This window comes from Pyrus communis, chromosome 5 (assembly GCF_041283825.1).
Source record: "Pyrus communis isolate YQ-2024b chromosome 5, ASM4128382v1, whole genome shotgun sequence".
NCBI lineage: Eukaryota > Viridiplantae > Streptophyta > Magnoliopsida > Rosales > Rosaceae > Pyrus > Pyrus communis.
Window position 1 is genome coordinate 28,414,732 of NC_142569.1, and position 18,101 is coordinate 28,432,832.

At 35.6% G+C, this 18,101-nt stretch overlaps 1 protein-coding gene and 1 pseudogene across 12 annotated transcripts; both read left to right on the forward strand.

Moving 5' to 3' along the window:
• The first annotated feature begins 3,031 nt into the window (after nucleotides 1–3,031).
• On the forward strand, nucleotides 3,032–8,464 carry LOC137725699 (glucose-1-phosphate adenylyltransferase large subunit 1). Of its 12 annotated transcripts, XM_088694833.1 has the most exons (16): nucleotides 3,114–3,153; nucleotides 3,230–3,456; nucleotides 3,582–3,802; nucleotides 3,981–4,106; nucleotides 4,275–4,445; nucleotides 4,758–4,850; nucleotides 4,994–5,077; nucleotides 5,152–5,207; nucleotides 5,714–5,807; nucleotides 6,261–6,446; nucleotides 6,733–6,813; nucleotides 7,109–7,195; nucleotides 7,282–7,386; nucleotides 7,595–7,701; nucleotides 7,798–7,858; nucleotides 8,021–8,464. In XM_088694833.1, exons 3-16 carry the CDS (start codon nucleotides 3,596–3,598, stop codon nucleotides 8,120–8,122), a joined length of 1,560 nt encoding a protein of 519 aa, XP_088550959.1. In that variant the 5' UTR covers nucleotides 3,114–3,153; nucleotides 3,230–3,456; nucleotides 3,582–3,595; the 3' UTR covers nucleotides 8,123–8,464. The 12 variants fall into 12 exon arrangements, 8 of the variants coding, with proteins under 8 accessions (XP_068320571.2, XP_068320570.2, XP_068320574.2 ...); XR_015963043.1 differs by having other exon boundaries at nucleotides 3,109–3,456; nucleotides 6,733–7,008; XR_015963044.1 differs by having other exon boundaries at nucleotides 3,109–3,456; nucleotides 3,987–4,106; nucleotides 6,733–7,008.
• An 8,244-nt stretch (nucleotides 8,465–16,708) lies between these two features.
• LOC148697077 (SNF1-related protein kinase regulatory subunit gamma-1-like) overlaps nucleotides 16,709–18,101 on the forward strand; it is a 72,567-nt pseudogene continuing 71,174 nt past the window's right edge.

Sequence of the window (18,101 nt, forward strand, 5' to 3'; positions counted from 1 at the left end):
ACTTAGCTATTTACAAGAGATACTCTTCATATGTAGCCTGACAATAGGTTGCAAAGTGCAAACCATGCTAGGGATACCTCTGTTGTTCTGCTAAGATGGTGCATACCTTACTGAGCAGACCACTTGAGTGGTTTTCTAGTGGTAGGCACGATCTTTGGTAAATGGATCCACTGAAGCAGTAGACAGCAAAGGTGACTTCAAAAAGTCTACCCCTGCCTCATTAAGCTAGAGAAGAGCGAAGTGACAGAAATGGGGATATCATGGGAGAAAAGGACTCCCAGGACCTATCGGGCAAGCATTGCTTTAGCCTATTAAGATTTCATGTGTGGCTTCCTCACGACATAAAAGCTAAAACTGTTGTATTTGAGCTTGTAGTCGATGTGGCATATTCCTTGAGTGTGATGGGTTTGTCTCCGTAGAGAAATCATTTCCTCACATTTTTTTATTCAAAAAATTCAACAACCCAATTACTTAATATTATGATATAGTGATATTCTTTTTTATTTGTAAGTGAGAGGTCTTAGGTTTGATTCTCGTCAAAAGCGAATTTAAACCACATTATTGCTAACCCATTATGAGGTTAAACACACTATTCTTCTCTCAGCGTAGATAATTCAACAAGTAAAATGAAGGAAGAGAGGCAATAATACAGGGTAGTTCCTTCCTTTTTTGGGTAAGATAATGTTACTTGTGTGGGAATTATTGGAATGCGTTGAGCCGATCAACCAAACAAGAACATGAAGCTGGTCAACAAATGTTCCAGTTCCAAATACCGTGGATACTCCACGCACATGGATGCCAGTTTTTCTCTCTCATTGCATTCAAGTTTTTGTGCACCTCTTTCACCAAAAAAATAAAGGCTTTTTAGCCAAAATGATCCTTAAGATTGACATAACTCTTCATTTTGGTTTCTGAGATTTGAAATCAATTAAAGTAGTTTCTGAGTTTGTCTAGTATAATCATTTTGGTCATCTTCATGAAAACTTCTATTAAATAAGATCAAATGACAAAAATACCTCCAATTTAGTAAACAATGGACCAAATGATTTGACAAAAATTACGGGTATTTTTGTTGTTTTATCCTTATTTAATGAAGACTTTTCACGAAAAGACTAAAATGATTGATAGTGGGCAAATTCAGGGATCACTTCTATCGATTTGAAATCTTAAAGACTAAAGTGAGGAGTTTATGCCAATCTTAAGAAACATTTTGACTAAAAAGTAAAAAATAAAGATGTTTTTTGTGCATGATTCGTGTGCCAAAAACAAGATCATCACATATATTTATAATTTGGTTCTAATTTTGGTGTTAGTGTTGGACATTGTATCATTTTTAAATCATCAAGTGCAAAATAAGTTCAAATAAAGACTGAGAAATTAAACGATTTTAATTATAAAATTTATATTATGTCTAAGAAATGTGATATGTGCATTCTTCCACCGAAAAAAAGAAAAAGAAAAAAAAAAGATGTAAGTATTATCCAAATATGTCATCTTAAAAGGCTTTCGAGCAACTACTTTTATGTTGTAGATCGCTGTTGAGTTATTTTTAACGTGAAATTTCACCTATCTACATTCATGATTTGTTTGAATGTAGACAACCCCAACAATCACTACCCATGTTATATATTGAAGGGTGAAGTGCCGATTTAGTCCTGAACTATCACCTTAGTAAAAATTAGATTTCTGAATTATTTTTTTGGTAAAATAAGTTCCTAAATTCATTAAAAATTGCTAATTTCATCCCTACTATTATATTCAAAGCTATTATATCCAATTTTTCGTCAACTGAAGTCATTTGACACACTTTAGAGTGTAAATCGTCATTTTCTAGCCTATAAGCCCTTAACATTTCATATAGGTTGCAAATCTAATGTCTAATTTACCCTCAAAAGTTAACTCCATACACTATTTCTTTATGAAAAATTATCAATCTACCCTCCAATTTGTATCACATGCAAGTAACGTGACTTAAATTGACGAAAAATTGAATATTGTAGCTTTGAATATAATATAAGAGATGTAATTGGTAGATTTTTACAATTCAAGGACTGATTTTTCTAAAAAAAATAGTGTAATGACCTAATTTTCACCTAGGTGATAATTCAGGAACTAAATTGACAGTTCAGCCTATATTGAATGAATGGAAACATGATGAAATTCCATCATATTGTTGAATAAGTACACCGAATCTCAAGTAAGATGAGATAAACAAACTCCTTGATTTAAGATTTCGCATAAGAAACAAAGAAAAAGGAAATTTAATTATTAAAAAGGAAAACGATAGCATTTTAAGTGCACTTATAAGATGATTGCATATCTACACTAATGGAGAGATAATGAGCTTAACTTCATAATCGACTAGCAACAATATGGTTCAAATTTGCGTTTGGCGAGAATCAAACTTAAGATTTCTTACTTATAAATGAACAAAAATATAACTAAACCGTAGTACTAAGTAGCCAGCAATATACATTTTGTTTACTATAGGAAAATGACGTTTTCCAGCAATATGCCAGCAGCACTAATCGTGAAAGTTGGAAAGGGGTTTTTCTAATGATATGGTACAATAGGACAAGCATTATTTGTGACGAATTATTCCACTCACTAATCAGTTTGATTAGCACATCAAGTGGCCGCAAATATGAACCGTCAATTGGGAGAGTTTAATCACATCAGTTGAAAATGCCTAATGATAAAACGATAAAACAAATGTCACTTGATTAACATTTTTGTTTGATCTCTGTTATCATTTTCTTATCAAATACATACATACGACTTTAAACATGAGTTGGGGTTGATTTCATATTTACCCCTTCCACTGTTTAAATTTGCTCACTTTCGTCCTTCAACTCTTTTTTGAAAATTGGTTCTCAAACCATGAAACTCAATTCATGGTGAAACTATATAGATAGCATCTTCATATTTTATCTGTTCATCGTACATCATAGGATCAGTTTTCGATAAAAACTATTTATCTTTAATTTTAAATAAAAAATTTAAAATAATTTTAAACTGTACCATGTACAATGAACGAATACTTTACAATAAGAGGATGCCTAGGATCCAAATCCTAACTATAAAAACTGGTTTTGCAAGTTTTCTCGTGAGGCCAGCCAATAAAGCTATTCACTTTCTTTCAAAATCATTCACGTATTTCACCCCACTCTGACTTTCGCTTGTCTCAACTCAACCGATCACTTATAAAGTTCTCCCTAAATTTTTGCAGATTATACAGCTCACAATACCACCTATCTTCACTCTCACACTCTTGACTGAAAATATTTGGTAGTTGCACTCCTGGCTCCTTGAGATTCTACTTTTCAGGAGTACTTTTGATCCGAGTATCTTCACTTTGCTCAAGATCCATTTCCAACTTCCTTTAGATTCACCATTTTTCATTCAGAAACTCTGTTTTGTTTTCTATGGTTTTATATTAATATTCTATTTATGGCTGTGAGTATTATAATCTTTGTGTGATATTTACTTTACTTTGGTAATTAGATCACGTCTCTTTACTGGGATTTTGGTTTAAGTGCCTTTTGAGTGCCACGATTTCTGATCGGTTAGAATTCTATCAGAGTTGGTAACGGGAATGGATTCTTGCTGTGTGGCTTTGAAACCCAATACCCATTTGAGAAACGCAAGTGGTTTCTGCAATGGTGATCCTGGGTTTTTGGGGGAGAGTGTCAGAGGGAGTTTTAATCACAGGCTTTGGGCCAGTCAGTTGAGAACTGACAAGAGGAAGGTGAAACCTGGAGCTGTTCTTGCTGTTCTTACATCAAATGACACCGAGGCTGTCGTAAGTTAATCCTTTTGATTACAGTCGATTGCCCATTTGATAATTTTTTAAATGATTATTAAGCTGTGTAATTTGTATGATCACTGCCATTTGCCTATGTTAATTGTAAAGTTTGTTACTTTGTTTACTTTATTTGTTTGATGAATTATGTAAAATGTTGTCCTAACCTGGGGTTTAGTCTCAGACTCTGCAAATGCCAATGTTTAGACGGAGAGTAGACCCGAAAAATGTAGCTTCAATTATATTAGGAGGCGGCGCAGGGACCCAGCTCTTTCCTCTTACCAAAAGATCAGCGACACCCGCGGTAAGATCAAATATGTATTTGTGTATATTGGAATCTTTCTGATTTATGAGACAAATTTGTTTATGATCCTTCAAACTAGTGACTGACCGAGCACAGTCATAATTTGTTCAAGCTTGTGAATTTATTTTGTTTGATGTTTTACCATGCTTTGATTTGGTATGATTGCAGGTCCCAGTTGGAGGATGCTACCGGCTTATAGACATTCCAATGAGCAATTGTATCAACAGCAATATAAACAAGATATTTGTACTGACGCAGTTTAATTCTGCTTCTCTCAATCGTCACATTGCTCGCACCTATTTTGGAAATGGTATCAACTTTGGAGATAGATTTGTAGAGGTAATGAATCCTTCAAGGCATTTGTGGTTGAAACTAGATAATTCAAGAATAAATTTCGTTGTAGGCTGATGATTATTATACTATATGTAAACAGATTGCAAAAATCAACTTTCAAATTGACAAATTAGTCCATTAGGGAAGCTTCGTATTGTTTTCTGGTTAAATGAAGTGATTCTCATTATATAAAAAGAAAAGAATAATGGATTTCGTGTCTCACTCGATTGAGTTGTAACAAAAGTACATTCAGTCGAATGTGCACTTCTCAATATTTCTTTTTCAAGTTCCTTGATTCTTTGGTGACTTCAAGAGCAGGTGCTTGCAGCCACTCAAACGCAGGGGGAAGCAGGAATGAATTGGTTCCAAGGAACGGCAGATGCTGTGAGGCAATTTACATGGGTATTTGAGGTGGGTAAAGAAGTTTCCATCTATGGTATTGTTCTAAAATTAGAGGAGGGGTGGAATAGGCAGCTGTAATGCATCTGTCTGTTGTTATCTTGATTTGCACATAGCTTGATATCGGGTACAATGCATTTCATTGGTTCTTGTAGGATGCCAAGAACAGGGATGTTGAGAATATAGTGATTTTGTCTGGCGATCATCTTTACCGAATGGATTATATGGACTTTGTGCAGGTATAATCATTTCCCTTCAAAAAGGACTTGTTATTGTTGTTGAATTTTGCTTACACATTTTCTCTGATATGCAGAGTCACGTTGATAGAAATTCTGATATTACAATTTCTTGTGCAGCAGTGGGTGGCAGGTCTGTTCTTTTCTCCTTTTTGTCTTAATAGGACTGCAAAAATTATTATTCATGGTTTTTTTGTGGGTTGTTGATAAAGTTTGTTGGTTTAGCTCATTCCCAAAAGCTTAAGCTATTAGGATGTGAGTCGACTGTTGTTTGATATTCTAACACGTCTCTCACGTGTGGGACTTTTTCCGCCTCTAAAGATCCCATATGTAGAGTTCATAAATTGGGTGGTTACGGGGTTGGGATTTGATCTCAGGATCTTGGCTTTGTATCATGTAAAACATTTTCCTGGTTTGTAACTGTTTACAAGTTTAAGCTGGTGTCGGCCAACTTTATTGTATATACTATAACAATTACAAATTGAAGACTATCCGAACTTCAGTATTTTAGTAGTTTCCGTGTACACACTCTATTTTCTTAAGCTAGGAAATTATCTTGAGTTCTGACTAAATCCTCATTCTTCTAATTTCTTAATCTCTCTCTTAAGTTCTGACTAATGTTGAATGCATTTTTTCCAGCCGTGCATCTGATTATGGGTTGGTGAAGATCGATAGCAGAGGTAAGGTAATCCAGTTTGCTGAAAAACCAAGGGGAGCTGATCTAAAAGCAATGGTGAGCAAGAACCAGCTGTTTTTCTGCTATCAGAATATTTTTTCTTTGAATTGTTTTCCACCCTCTTTGAAAATCACTTTTGCATCCTGTTTTCTCGTGTGCTCATTATAGAATTAGTAGGAGGAAGGAAAATAAGATTACTAACATCCAATCTCTTATGCTGATAACGCCTAGTTACTACTTTGTTCCGTTTCATCCTTTTTGTAAGTCAAATTGAGGGCATCGGAATGGCCTTCGAATGATTTCATTAAGTAAGTTGATTTGGAAGTAAACTTTAAATATAGCTATGAGAATAACATCATGAACTGATGAGATGATACTTATATTTCCGAATTATTCTTTGGTTCTCCCGGTGTTTGAATATTTACTTTGTACTTCAATGTAAATGATTTAATTTTTGTGAAAATTTATATTAGACATAAGTTTTTACTCTTCTTGGTTGATATTCTGCAGCAAGCAGATACCACGCTTCTGGGATTGTCGCCACAAGATGCATTGAAAGCCCCCTATGTTGCATCAATGGGAGTTTATGTATTTAAGACAGAAATTTTGCTAAATCTTCTGAGGTGGAGATATCCAACATCCAATGACTTTGGATCTGAAATCATTCCTGCAGCAGTGAGAGAGCGCAAGGTCCAGGTAAGATAAAAATTGCAGTTGATGTGTTGTCATCTGTGAGACTGCAAATGAGATTCTCCATGTCAGTCAAGGCATGACTACCCCCATTTTAGGATTTAAGAAAACAAAAGAGTGAAGCCTCAACTTAAAGATCATAAAATTTGTGCCTTTTGCATGAACTATTCAAGATTTTCGTATTTTCTGCAAGCCTATTGATCTGTATATACTGCATGCCTATTGATCTGTTTATACTCAGATATTGAGTTTCAAAGAAAATGTGACTGTAAGTTGCCCTTTTCTTTTACAGGCATATATGTTCAGAGACTACTGGGAGGACATTGGAACTATAAAGTCTTTCTATGATGCTAACTTGGCCCTCACTGAAGAGGTAGATTTCATTGTTTCCTCAGGGGCAGCATTTTTTATTCCTTCTCTCTTTGGTTCCCATTCCTCGATTTCATTAAGCTTGTGTAGTAACTGCATACATGCCTTTCCACATTGTTTTCCCGGGCACCCTGTAATTGCACATCATAACATGTGAACATGGAGAAGATATGAATCCCTATAACAGTGGAGTTCTTCAGTAAGATCTTAATCTTAATTCTGTGAAGCCAAGAGCAAAAGCATTTTCTATCCCTGATGTGTGATTAACACCTGGGAAAATTGCGTTATCTATTTTGCAGATTCCGAAGTTTGAGTTTTATGACCCAAAGACACCAATCTTTACCTCTCCTCGATTCTTACCACCAACAAAGATTGAAAAGTGCCGGGTATGCTAACAGACTTAGGCTCGTATTGGCAACTTAAATGAGGTGTCTCTTCTCATGCATTAGTTGTTGTTGTTGTTTCTTTGCAGATTGTGGATGCAATAATCTCACATGGATGTTTCTTGCAAGAATGTAGTGTCCAACATTCAATTGTGGGTGAACGTTCACGATTGAATTATGGTGTCGAACTCAAGGTTAGTTATCATAGTTTGGAACAGAAAATTTGACCATTTTATTAGGGAATTGTTATTAGCACTCCAAAAATCTCATTGTACACTCCTCACAAGTGTATTTTTCTTTCAAATTATAGAAAGTTTGGAGTGCCAATAGTAATTCCCTTTTATTATTTGCTTACCTTTTCCCAGTTGACTTAGTTTACTAAGTTGTTATCTCTGTTTGCAGGATGCCATAATGATGGGTGCCGACAATTACCAAACAGAATCTGAAATCGCGTCTCTGCTTGCAGACGGGGAGGTCCCAATTGGTATTGGAAGCAATACAAAGATTAGGTAACTAGACTCGTTATTCGAGAAACGGTTATTGAATTTAGATGAAATATATTATTCCGAGTTCTCTAATCATGTCTTTATGATTCTTCCTTGAAGGAATTGTATAATCGATAAGAATGCAAAGATAGGGAAGGACGTTATGATCGTGAACAAAGATGTAAGCATAGCTTCCCATGATCTAGTCTTATTTCTGGGCTACGTTTATCTTTTCCTTCTACCTCTTAAAGAAAATTTTACATGGGAAAAAATTTTCATTGAAGAAAAATATAATACTTCTACATTTAATCTTGCGGTCCATCTAAATTCTCTGGTCGTGTAGGGGGTTCAAGAAGCTGACAGGCCAGAAGACGGATTTTACATTCGCGAGGGGATCACAATTATTCTGGAGAAGGCAACAATAGAAGACGGCATGATTATATGATGGTATTAACATCTCAACTACTTTCGGAGGACAGTTGAGAAAGGGTAACGAGAAAAGTCTCTTGCGGTCGTGTGCACATTTGGCATGAGCAAACATCTTCTGCAGGACTTTTTACAATAGACAAGTACCGCCTTTGTTACTGTGTTTAAACTAGGAAAATCCTTCAGAACTCGTGAAAATGGATTTTATAAGCTTAAGAGTCGCGAGATGTACAAAAATAAGCTATGAGAGCTGATCGCCGGCTGCTTTTATCTTTCGTGGAGCTGATATATCCATAAGAACCTATGAACTTCTGTATTAATATTTGATTTATGCGTATGAATAATTGCAGTGAGTTTGAAATATCGTTGTATCTTAGAAAAAGAGAAGGCATTTTATTTCTGTCGAATAAACTATCCGTCTACACGTGTCGTCGTGCGGGTGGACGTTTGTTTCCAATGACGTTGGTTCGAAGAGAAGCGGCCCGTCAGCTATTTCAATGGAGAAGAGAGCCAACAAGAACCAGAGGGAAAAAATAGAGGTTTATAAAACGGAGATATTTTAGAATACCTCGTTTCTGTTTCAATTTGCTTGCCACTATTAGTACTACAGTCTGCTTTTCTCGGTATGCCTGTCGAAACCAGGACCTAGTGGAATGTGAGGTTCACAACACCACCAGGCCACAGAGTGCAGGCAATGACTACATCCTCATTTAATATATTTAGCTAGGGCGAGGTTCAAATGAGGAAAGGCTTACGGTGGATACCTAGGCACCCAGAGACGAGGAAGTGTAGCCTATGAATTTTGTGTCAATATCTGCTACCCGCGATCTTGAGTCTAGATAGAAATACCTAAATACCTGAATATCATTCATGTAAGGAATCAAATTAGGAATTTGTCAACTTCTAAACTTTCATGTGTTTACTAACACGTAAGGAATCAGAAAAGTGTTAACTTTCCTTCAAAAAACTATAATCAAATACCTAAATATCATGAATCAAATCAATTGGAGAGGTTAGTTGATTTCCTTTCCTTACTTTTCCTATTTCTAAGTTCTTCCATTCTTTCATTATTCTATTTCCTAAATTTAAATTATATGGGGGAAATTAGACCTAATTTTGTTTATTAATTTATTTGGCCATTTGAACTGGAGATCTGATAAATCTTATGTCTATCACAAACACATCATATGCTACAATAGACCGAAAGTTTCCTTTCTCAAGTTCAACTATTTTTTTTCCCTTTTCTAATACAACGATATTCTACCGTATATCAATGTTCTTGAGAATAAATCTTACACTGATAGAAAAAAGGATCTTGCATGGGCATAAGGAGTTGATGAGGAAGTTGGCAGTGGAGAAGGCATGGAACCACAAAGATTTTAGGTAGAGAAGCTGTTGTCAAAAGGGTTATTTGCAGTTTCCAGTAAGTGACGATGTTTTCTTTTAGCAATGTCATTCTTCTCTGGTGTGTGTATGAACATGATCCTTGATGTAGATTCTCTTTGCTCTCAAGAAACTGTATACTAACATACTTACCCCCACTCTATCACTTCTTTGTATAGAAATGATTCAACACACACACACACACACACACACACATACATACATACATATATATATATATATACATATATATATATATATACATATATATATATATATATATATACAGATATTAACAAAACATGCAATGGTTATCTTTACAAAAGTTAATTGGAAATAACCAAACTCCATCAATATGAGATTCATTCTATACAAATGTATCGGTTTAGATAGTTTAGATCAACCGCACAATATATCGATACTAGATTGCTGTATATTTAAGGTATACATGAATGGAGGAGAAGAGAGCTAAAAAAAAATATATATATTTAAAACGGAGGTATTTTAGAATACCTCATAATATTGTTATGATCTCTGCATGCTGCATGCTTCTGCTGTCTATATATGCCTATCGAACCCTTGACCTCGTGGGTAATGCGACGTTCGCAAAACCACCAGGTCACCAAGGACAGGCACCAACTCCTTCCTCAGTTGATTTATTTGTCGTCTGCAACGAGAAACTTTAAGCACCATCATAAACCATATAGCAATTACTCATGTCAATAGGAGACCCCCAAATATTTGTCACCAAACACATTCCTCTTTTGCAGAGGTGCTTTTTTTATTTATTTTTTATTTTTATTTTTTTCAAACAAACTATAAGGGGGAGGGGTGGATTGAGCCTAATAATGAGCTAGTAATAATGTAGTTCAAATTCTCATTTGGCAAGAATCGAACCTAAGACTTCTCACTTACAAGTGAAGAGGAATACCCTTAAACCGTACTACTAAGTGGCTCAGAGCTATTCTTTTTTGTCCTACCATATATTACACACAACCCTTAATCTATGAGGGGAAATAATGTACTTAATTTCGTTTTCATTTTTCGTGCTAGTTGAACTTGAGACCTGATAACCCTAACGTCGGGAGACTTTGGATGCAATCCCTAGCTATCAATGTTCTTTGACTGAAACCTTGTTGGTTTTTAATTTTTTATCGAAGTCCCTAACATTAATGTAATAATGTATTTCTATGTAGATTATTATATTTTTTAAATTAAAAATTGAAATTTGAATTTGTAGTTGTTTATATTAACGAGATTTTAAATAATACCCATAATTTGTAGGATTAAAAATATTAAAGATAAATTATACTCTCCAATATATTGTATGTATATATTAATAAAAAAAAAAATTGTACCAAAACATGGGTACATTTTTCAAGACCACAAAAAAAAAAAAAAAAAAAAGAGATATTTGTCTTAATAACATTATTAAATTTCTTCGATTATACTTGACATTGATACATTCTCAAATTATCAACGAAATAGAATGTATCCATATAAGTTTAAAAAATGGATTAGAAAAAAATTGAGTGAATTTTATATGTAAAGGGATACATTTTATCTTAAAAAAGTGATGCATTTTAATATAACAAATTGTTATATTTAAAAATGGGTACATTTTATATATAACTTTTGAATAAAAACCGACACACTCGAATGTCAACAATTTTTAAACATACATGTAATTTGGGTTTGAATAAAATTATATAGCCATTATCTTTTTTTTATTTTTTATTGAGTATAACTAGGGCTGGAAATTTTTCTTGAAAATTCCAAAACAAACCAAAAAAATTCATATCCCACATCGAAACATTCCCAAACTGATGATTCCAAATTTTTCGAGACTCCATACCGAGCCGATCCCGAACCTTTTGGTAAGGAAATCGGGATTACATATTCAATGGTTCGGGATTCCATAATAGAACCGAACCGAACCGAATCTATATATATTTATTTATTTATTTTGGTTGCATGCATGTTCACAGTAGGCTATATTAGAAATAGAAGTATGAAATTAAGTAGTTTGGAACTTTGGAACGTCAATTTAACTTGATATGAATGAATTGGTATTTCAATTGGTATGAAATTTCAAATTGGTATCAGGTAAAAAGAATAAATTTCAATTGATAGAAATTGGGCAACAAAAATTCAGGTCAAAAGCCCAAATTTTAGCACACAGTCCAAAAATCTAAAATTTCAGCCCAAAAACCCAAAAAGCCCAAATCCCAAAATTCAGTCCTGATCCATCGCGAAATACTGAAAACATTTTGGACAAATTGTGAATACCAAAATATCTATTCAGGATTGTCTTCAAATTCCTGTCTCGAAAATTTTTGGTTTGAAATTTGGGATTCAGAGTATGCAGACCAAATTTGTAAGTTATATGATGTGTCATCAATATAAAGTAAACATGCTATTCAACACTTAAGATTTATGAACAACCATGTCATAAGGTCTATAAAATATAATTTAAAGAAATGGTCTGTCTAACATTAACTTTTTATTCACACTTCTAAAATTTTAAAAATTTTATTGTTTATTTATTCACATTCTTCTTTTAAGTTTTTGAAGGTCAAAATTTTGATTTTGGATGAGCCTTGACTTGAATAAGACTTTACATGAAATAGGTTCATTATCGTGTGACAGAGGCTGAGCCACCTTGTTATTAAGATGGTCATTTGACCCTTCTAAGGCTTTAATGTTGCTCATTAAAATAGTATATATTATGTTATAATTTATTAATGATTGTTTATTACCTTTTTGTGTTCCTTCATTATTTAATACATCTGTAATATATAGAAAATTATGGGAATTACACAAACTAAAATGGTAATCAATCAATCAATATTGAACTTTAAACTTCTCCTCCATCAACAAAAAACTTTTACACTTCTCCTATTCAAAGAATCTAGCATCTCCAACTCCAGACAGCAAGGCTTCACTTGTTTATCTTTGGAATTCTTTTTTGAATCAACAAATCAATTAGGTAATTCTTAACTCTTAGTTACAATTTTCTTTGTGATTTTGTTGTTTATTGGTGAGAATTATTATTTTTTAGTAATTCAAAATATTGTAATTCACAAAGCTATGGAGAGATATTTTAAAAGAAAGGCCACAGACCAATTGTCATCTTCAACAACAAGAGACATATCAATTGGTGGTGCTCCAAAACGTAATTGTGGGGAAATCAACTTGTTATATTCCACAGATCCCGTGGACGAATTTCAATTTTGAATTACAATCCTAATGTTCGAGATCAGGTACATAGAGCCTACTTACAAAACGGTCATTGTCAACCTAAAGAAAACTCGTCGAGCGCAATTGTAGTTTTAGTAGAATGTTTTATGAATACCTATTAAGAATAGGGATTGTGACAGCCCATCCCGAATTTCTTTATCGATGGCGTGAAATGACGATTTTGCCCTTGGACATTAGTTGCTGTTGTGGGTGATTTGTTTTTGGTTGGTGACTCAGCTGGACCACACACACACACACACACTTACACACACCAATCCCTTTCCTCGTTGACCCTTTCTCTTTCCTCCCTTTTGGATTTTTCTTCCATTTCCATACAACCTGTACGGACAACCCTCAAAATCCTTTCAAACATCGCAGATCAAGGTTGTGAATGGTATTTTTGGACTCTTTGCAAGCTTAGGAGTCGAATGGTGGTGATGGTTGGACGTGGAAACCTCGGAAACCTTTGAAACCAAGAACCCTGATTTTTATCACTGTTTATGCACTCGTGATCGTGAAGTTTTTAGAAGTTTTTAAGCTTCTAGGGAGCTTTAGAACGTCTTCACGAAGCTCGGAGAAGAAAAATGAAGTGTTTTGGACGTTGGGATGCCCAAGTTTAGTGAGTTGCAGGTTTGGTCGGAATATTGAAGGTTTTTTAGGCGACTTTCCGTTGGTTGTAGGTCCCCAAAGTGGTAAGGTTTTGTTCTACTCGTTGTAAGCTTTAATTTGGTTCTAATTTCATGGATTTTGGTTAAGAATTAAAGAAGATATGAAGTTTTGAACTTTTTCTAGAAACCGGCGAAAATTCGAGTTGCAAACGGTGGCGGACGGTGACGACCGGAGAGGCTCATCGGAGAAGGAGATGAATATTCCGTCAGAGTTGACGGAATATTCTAATGGTGTCAGGTAACGATCGTTAACTTCTGCTAAGATTTTAACGGAATATTCCTAACGGCCGTTAGGCTTAGTTAGGGTTTAGCCGCACGTGGCCGGCACGCGGCGGCGGGTGAGAGGTCCAAAAAAATTATTTTAAAAATATGGGGATGTTTATGAGGTTGAGTAGATCACGTTGGTATATTCAAACACCCCATTTGAGCAATGTATGAGAAGTTATTACCTAGTTTTGTTTATGTGCATTAAATTGACGTTTATATAGTTGTTTTGCATACAGGTGAGACCTATCCTCAGGACGAGCGCATTCAATCGAGGCTTGGGGCCTATGACCCTTCCACATACCAGTAAGTGGGCTTTTGGTTTTCCGTATATACCTATATACTTAGTATTTTTCCCAGAAAATGAATTTGGATGATTATACATCTTGAAATGCCATGCAAAATATCTACCTATTTTAATCATGCATTTGTAGTTGCATATATTTATGATTGGTGCTACGGACGCATATGTAAGTGTCAGGTAAGTTTATAGATTATGTTTGTGAGATTGATGATTATGTGAGATGTGTTGAGAGCTCATAAACCTGCACCCTGGTGTTAGTGCTCCCGCCCAGAGTTAGGGCATAGTCCTTCATGTGATGTTCACCTCCCGTACCATACGCTTATCTTGGATCTAAGTTAGGTGCATGGTCCTGTTGTATAGACCACTATAGGTGGTTCCGACTCGTAGGTGACCCGCGATTATTCGCACAGTCTTCACGTGATCGTAGCACTTGAGCGTATTTATTTACACCCAGTCCTGTCGTACACACCATTTTAGGTGGTTCCGACTTGTGTGCAGGTATATTTGTTGAGATGTGGATTTGAGCCATACAAGTCACGTTAGGTGACTCCGGCTAGATGGATGAGCTCTACATTCAGTCGTACATGTCACATTAGATGACTCCGGCTGACGTATCATTTGCGTTGATTTATATCACCTGGCTTACATATATTTTTATGTTGAGATATTTGACATGGCATATTGGTGAATTTTGCTATTCTCAGCATGATAGTGGTATATATTGATATATATATATATATATGTATTATATTAGCATGATAGTGGTATATATTGATATATATATATATATATATGTATTATATTAGCATGATAGTGGTATATATTGATATATATATATATATATATATATATATATATATGTATTATATTTTCTGGGAAATTATACAGGTTTTACGGCGATGGGTTAGAACTTTTAAGAAATGAAATGATTTTGAAAAGCTTTGTTTTTGCCCACTCACACTTTCTGTTTTGCGCCCCTCCAGGTTCTAGGTAGGAGTTATCATTGGTGGCATACGAGGATTCCAGTGATGGTTCTGACAGATTTCACAAACGTAGGGTCACCTTTGGGTGTTGTCTATTTAGTATTTGTCCAGCAATTTGTCCTGCTGGATTGCACTTAGGCTATTTATGCTCTGGTTGTGTATTTCACACTTACTCTCGCACTAGCACCCTTTCTTAGCTAGTACTGTTAGTAGTTTGGTTTTTATTTATTCGTATTTCTCTTTATCATTCTGCTTCCGCACTGTGCACATGGTTACGTCACTTTCACGTGACGGCCAGCACGCCTTGATTTCAGTCGGGGTGTGTCAGTTTTTTTATATTGTAAGATCCCACATCGCCTAGGGAGGTGATCCTTATATGTGTATTCCCATCCCTACCTAGCATGAGGCCTTTTGGGAGTTCACTGGCTTCAGGTTCCGTGGGAACTCCGAAGTTAAGTGAGTAGCGCGCGAGAGCACTCCCATGATAGGTGACCCACTAGGAAGTTCTTGTGTGAGTTCCCAAGAACAAAACCGTGAGGGTGTGGTCGAGGCCCAAAGTGGACAATATCGTGCTACGGTGGAGTCGAGCTTGGGATGTGGTGGGGGCCCGGGCCGGGATGTGACAATTTGGTATCAGAGCCTAACCATGGCTGTGGTGTGCCGACGAGGACGTTGGGGCCCTATGGGGGGTGGATTGTAAGATCCCACATCGCCTAGGGGAGTGATCCTTATATGTGTATTCCCATCCCTACCTAGCATGAGGCCTTTTGGGAGCTCACTGGCTTAGGGTTCCATGGGAACTCCAAAGTTAAGCGAGTAGCGCGCGAGAGCACTCCCATGATGGGTGACCCACTGGGAAGTTCTCGTGTGAGTTCCCAAGAACAAAACCGTGAGGGCGTGGTTGGGGCCCAAAGCGGACAATATTGTGCTACGGTGGAGTTGATCCCGAGATGTGGTGGGGGCCCGGGCCAGGATGTGACAGGGATTGTTAATTTTATATGAGTTTTTCTTATTATCTTTTAATTTTATAGTTATTTAAAGTTAACCCTCCTTCGAAGTTTTTTTGGCTACGCCACTGTTGTGTGGTGTTGATTCAAGTGCACTCTTATATGTAAAATTTTTTCTTACTTTTTTTTTGTTAGAGTAAATTTTTTTCGATACCAAATTAGGTTGTTGATTGTATGGCTTAGCCAAACTCCTCCCTCCCCTTAGTGTAAAATATATCGTTGTACTAAAAAAAAAATGCTATTTTTATCAGATTTTCATACCACATTTATATCGATTATCTAATAGAGATGGTTTAGGTGTAAAATATGGCAAGTTGCCCTTTATTACAGTGATGGAAAGGTGTTGAGCCCTTGTATGACGACGTGGGTTCAAACCCCGGTAGCGGTTAATTAACAAAATCTATTGTTTGACGAACAAAAAAAAAAAAAAATAATAATAGAGATGGAATCTACATATGTTCACGAGTCCACCTTTTATTAGAAAAGTAATACAAATGTGATATAAAAAATATAATATTACTCTATATTATTAGACTGGTACATACATTCATGGGAATGAATAAACCGCCCATATAAGTTGCATCCATGGCCCGGGTGATCATCATAATGAATTCACTTGTAAGTCACATGAATTCACATGTTAGAGACTTCGATCAAAATCTAAAAATTAATAAGGTCTTCTTAGTCGATAAACAATAATAACTAGGGACCGAATACTAATTTTGCCTTATATGAATCAAACTTAAATTTTTTTCCCTTACTTCTAATGGCTCTTGTAATGTACTAATGTTTGCTTTAATCAAAAAATTAAATTACATCAGTGGCCCGAGTCTTTAGTTACAGTCTAGAGATGGCAAGACATGACATGGTGTTCAACGATAGAAACTAAGACGTCTGTCCAACGCATGAAACTGAGAGGCATTTGGTGTAGGAGGATCAGGAACTGAACAGATCAAGCAAACAAACTTACAGTTGAAATCTTAAAACAGATAAAGAATATAGAGATGCAGCAAATAAAGGATGTTATGGAAAAATCAGAAGGTGGAGTGGCGCAAAAGAAAGAAAGCTTCGTCTCCAACCCCAGAACGCAAGTAAACAACCAAGAAATTGATTCAGGCTCTGCCCTACAACTCTTTCTTTGTCATATCCCCATCAGTTCTTTCCCTGGCATAAAAAACTCAACTGGTAATTAAGCACCAATTATACAATGTTCCATTCCTTTTTTGTTTTATTTATTTTTTCATACTTTTGTTTTGGTCCTCTTTAAAAACCCAATTTCAAAATGACATTTTTCCTTACTAATTTACTTTTTATACTAGAAGTATTGCGTTGGGTGCACATAGCATTCCTCTTTTAATCCACCCATTGCGTCTTACGTTCAAATTCTCCTGTGTAGCTTAAAGTAGTAATATGGCTCGTAATAATTTTTTTATTTTTTTATTTTTTTAATGAAACTCGACTGCAATGGGCAATGAAAGATTGCTTTGGCAAAATGAGCTAACTCATGTCTGCCTTCTATCATTTTAAGATTTTTTTAGCTTGACCTCACTTTTTAAGATGTTCTGTGTTACATGTGTGCAAAGTTTTGGAATTGAAAACTGGGGATAGTGTAACTCTGTAAGAGATGCAATTCATTTGTTGTACGAGAAGAATGTGTGTGGTACACCAATTGCAGACACTACCTCAGGAAGCTTTTCAGATCCATTATCGGTTTCATTGATTTCGCAAGCATGGTTCTTTGGTTTCTTGAGGTAAGGAATTTTATTTCGCAATTTTTAACACCCAAACCACATTCCCAATTGACCATTCCTATAGTTAGTGAATCTCACAAAAAAATTAATTTCGAGGAATGCAAAAACATGGGAACCGGAGCAAAGAAACCGAAGCTGAATTGGTTGGCAAGTATAGTGTTTTTGACATGCTTGAACAGCATCCTCACATTGGCCAAACCAAGGTTGAGTTCACTAAATTGTAAATTTAATTCAGTCCTTCTCTGGGATTACATATGTGTTCCACTTTTCTGCTGCCCTCTTCTTGTAGCGCACATTTTCTTCTCGCCTAGTCTTAAACCACAATCATGGATTATGTAAACAATGTAACCAATGAGCCCTAGGGATGCCCCGACCCCGATATTCTCTGAACACCAGGG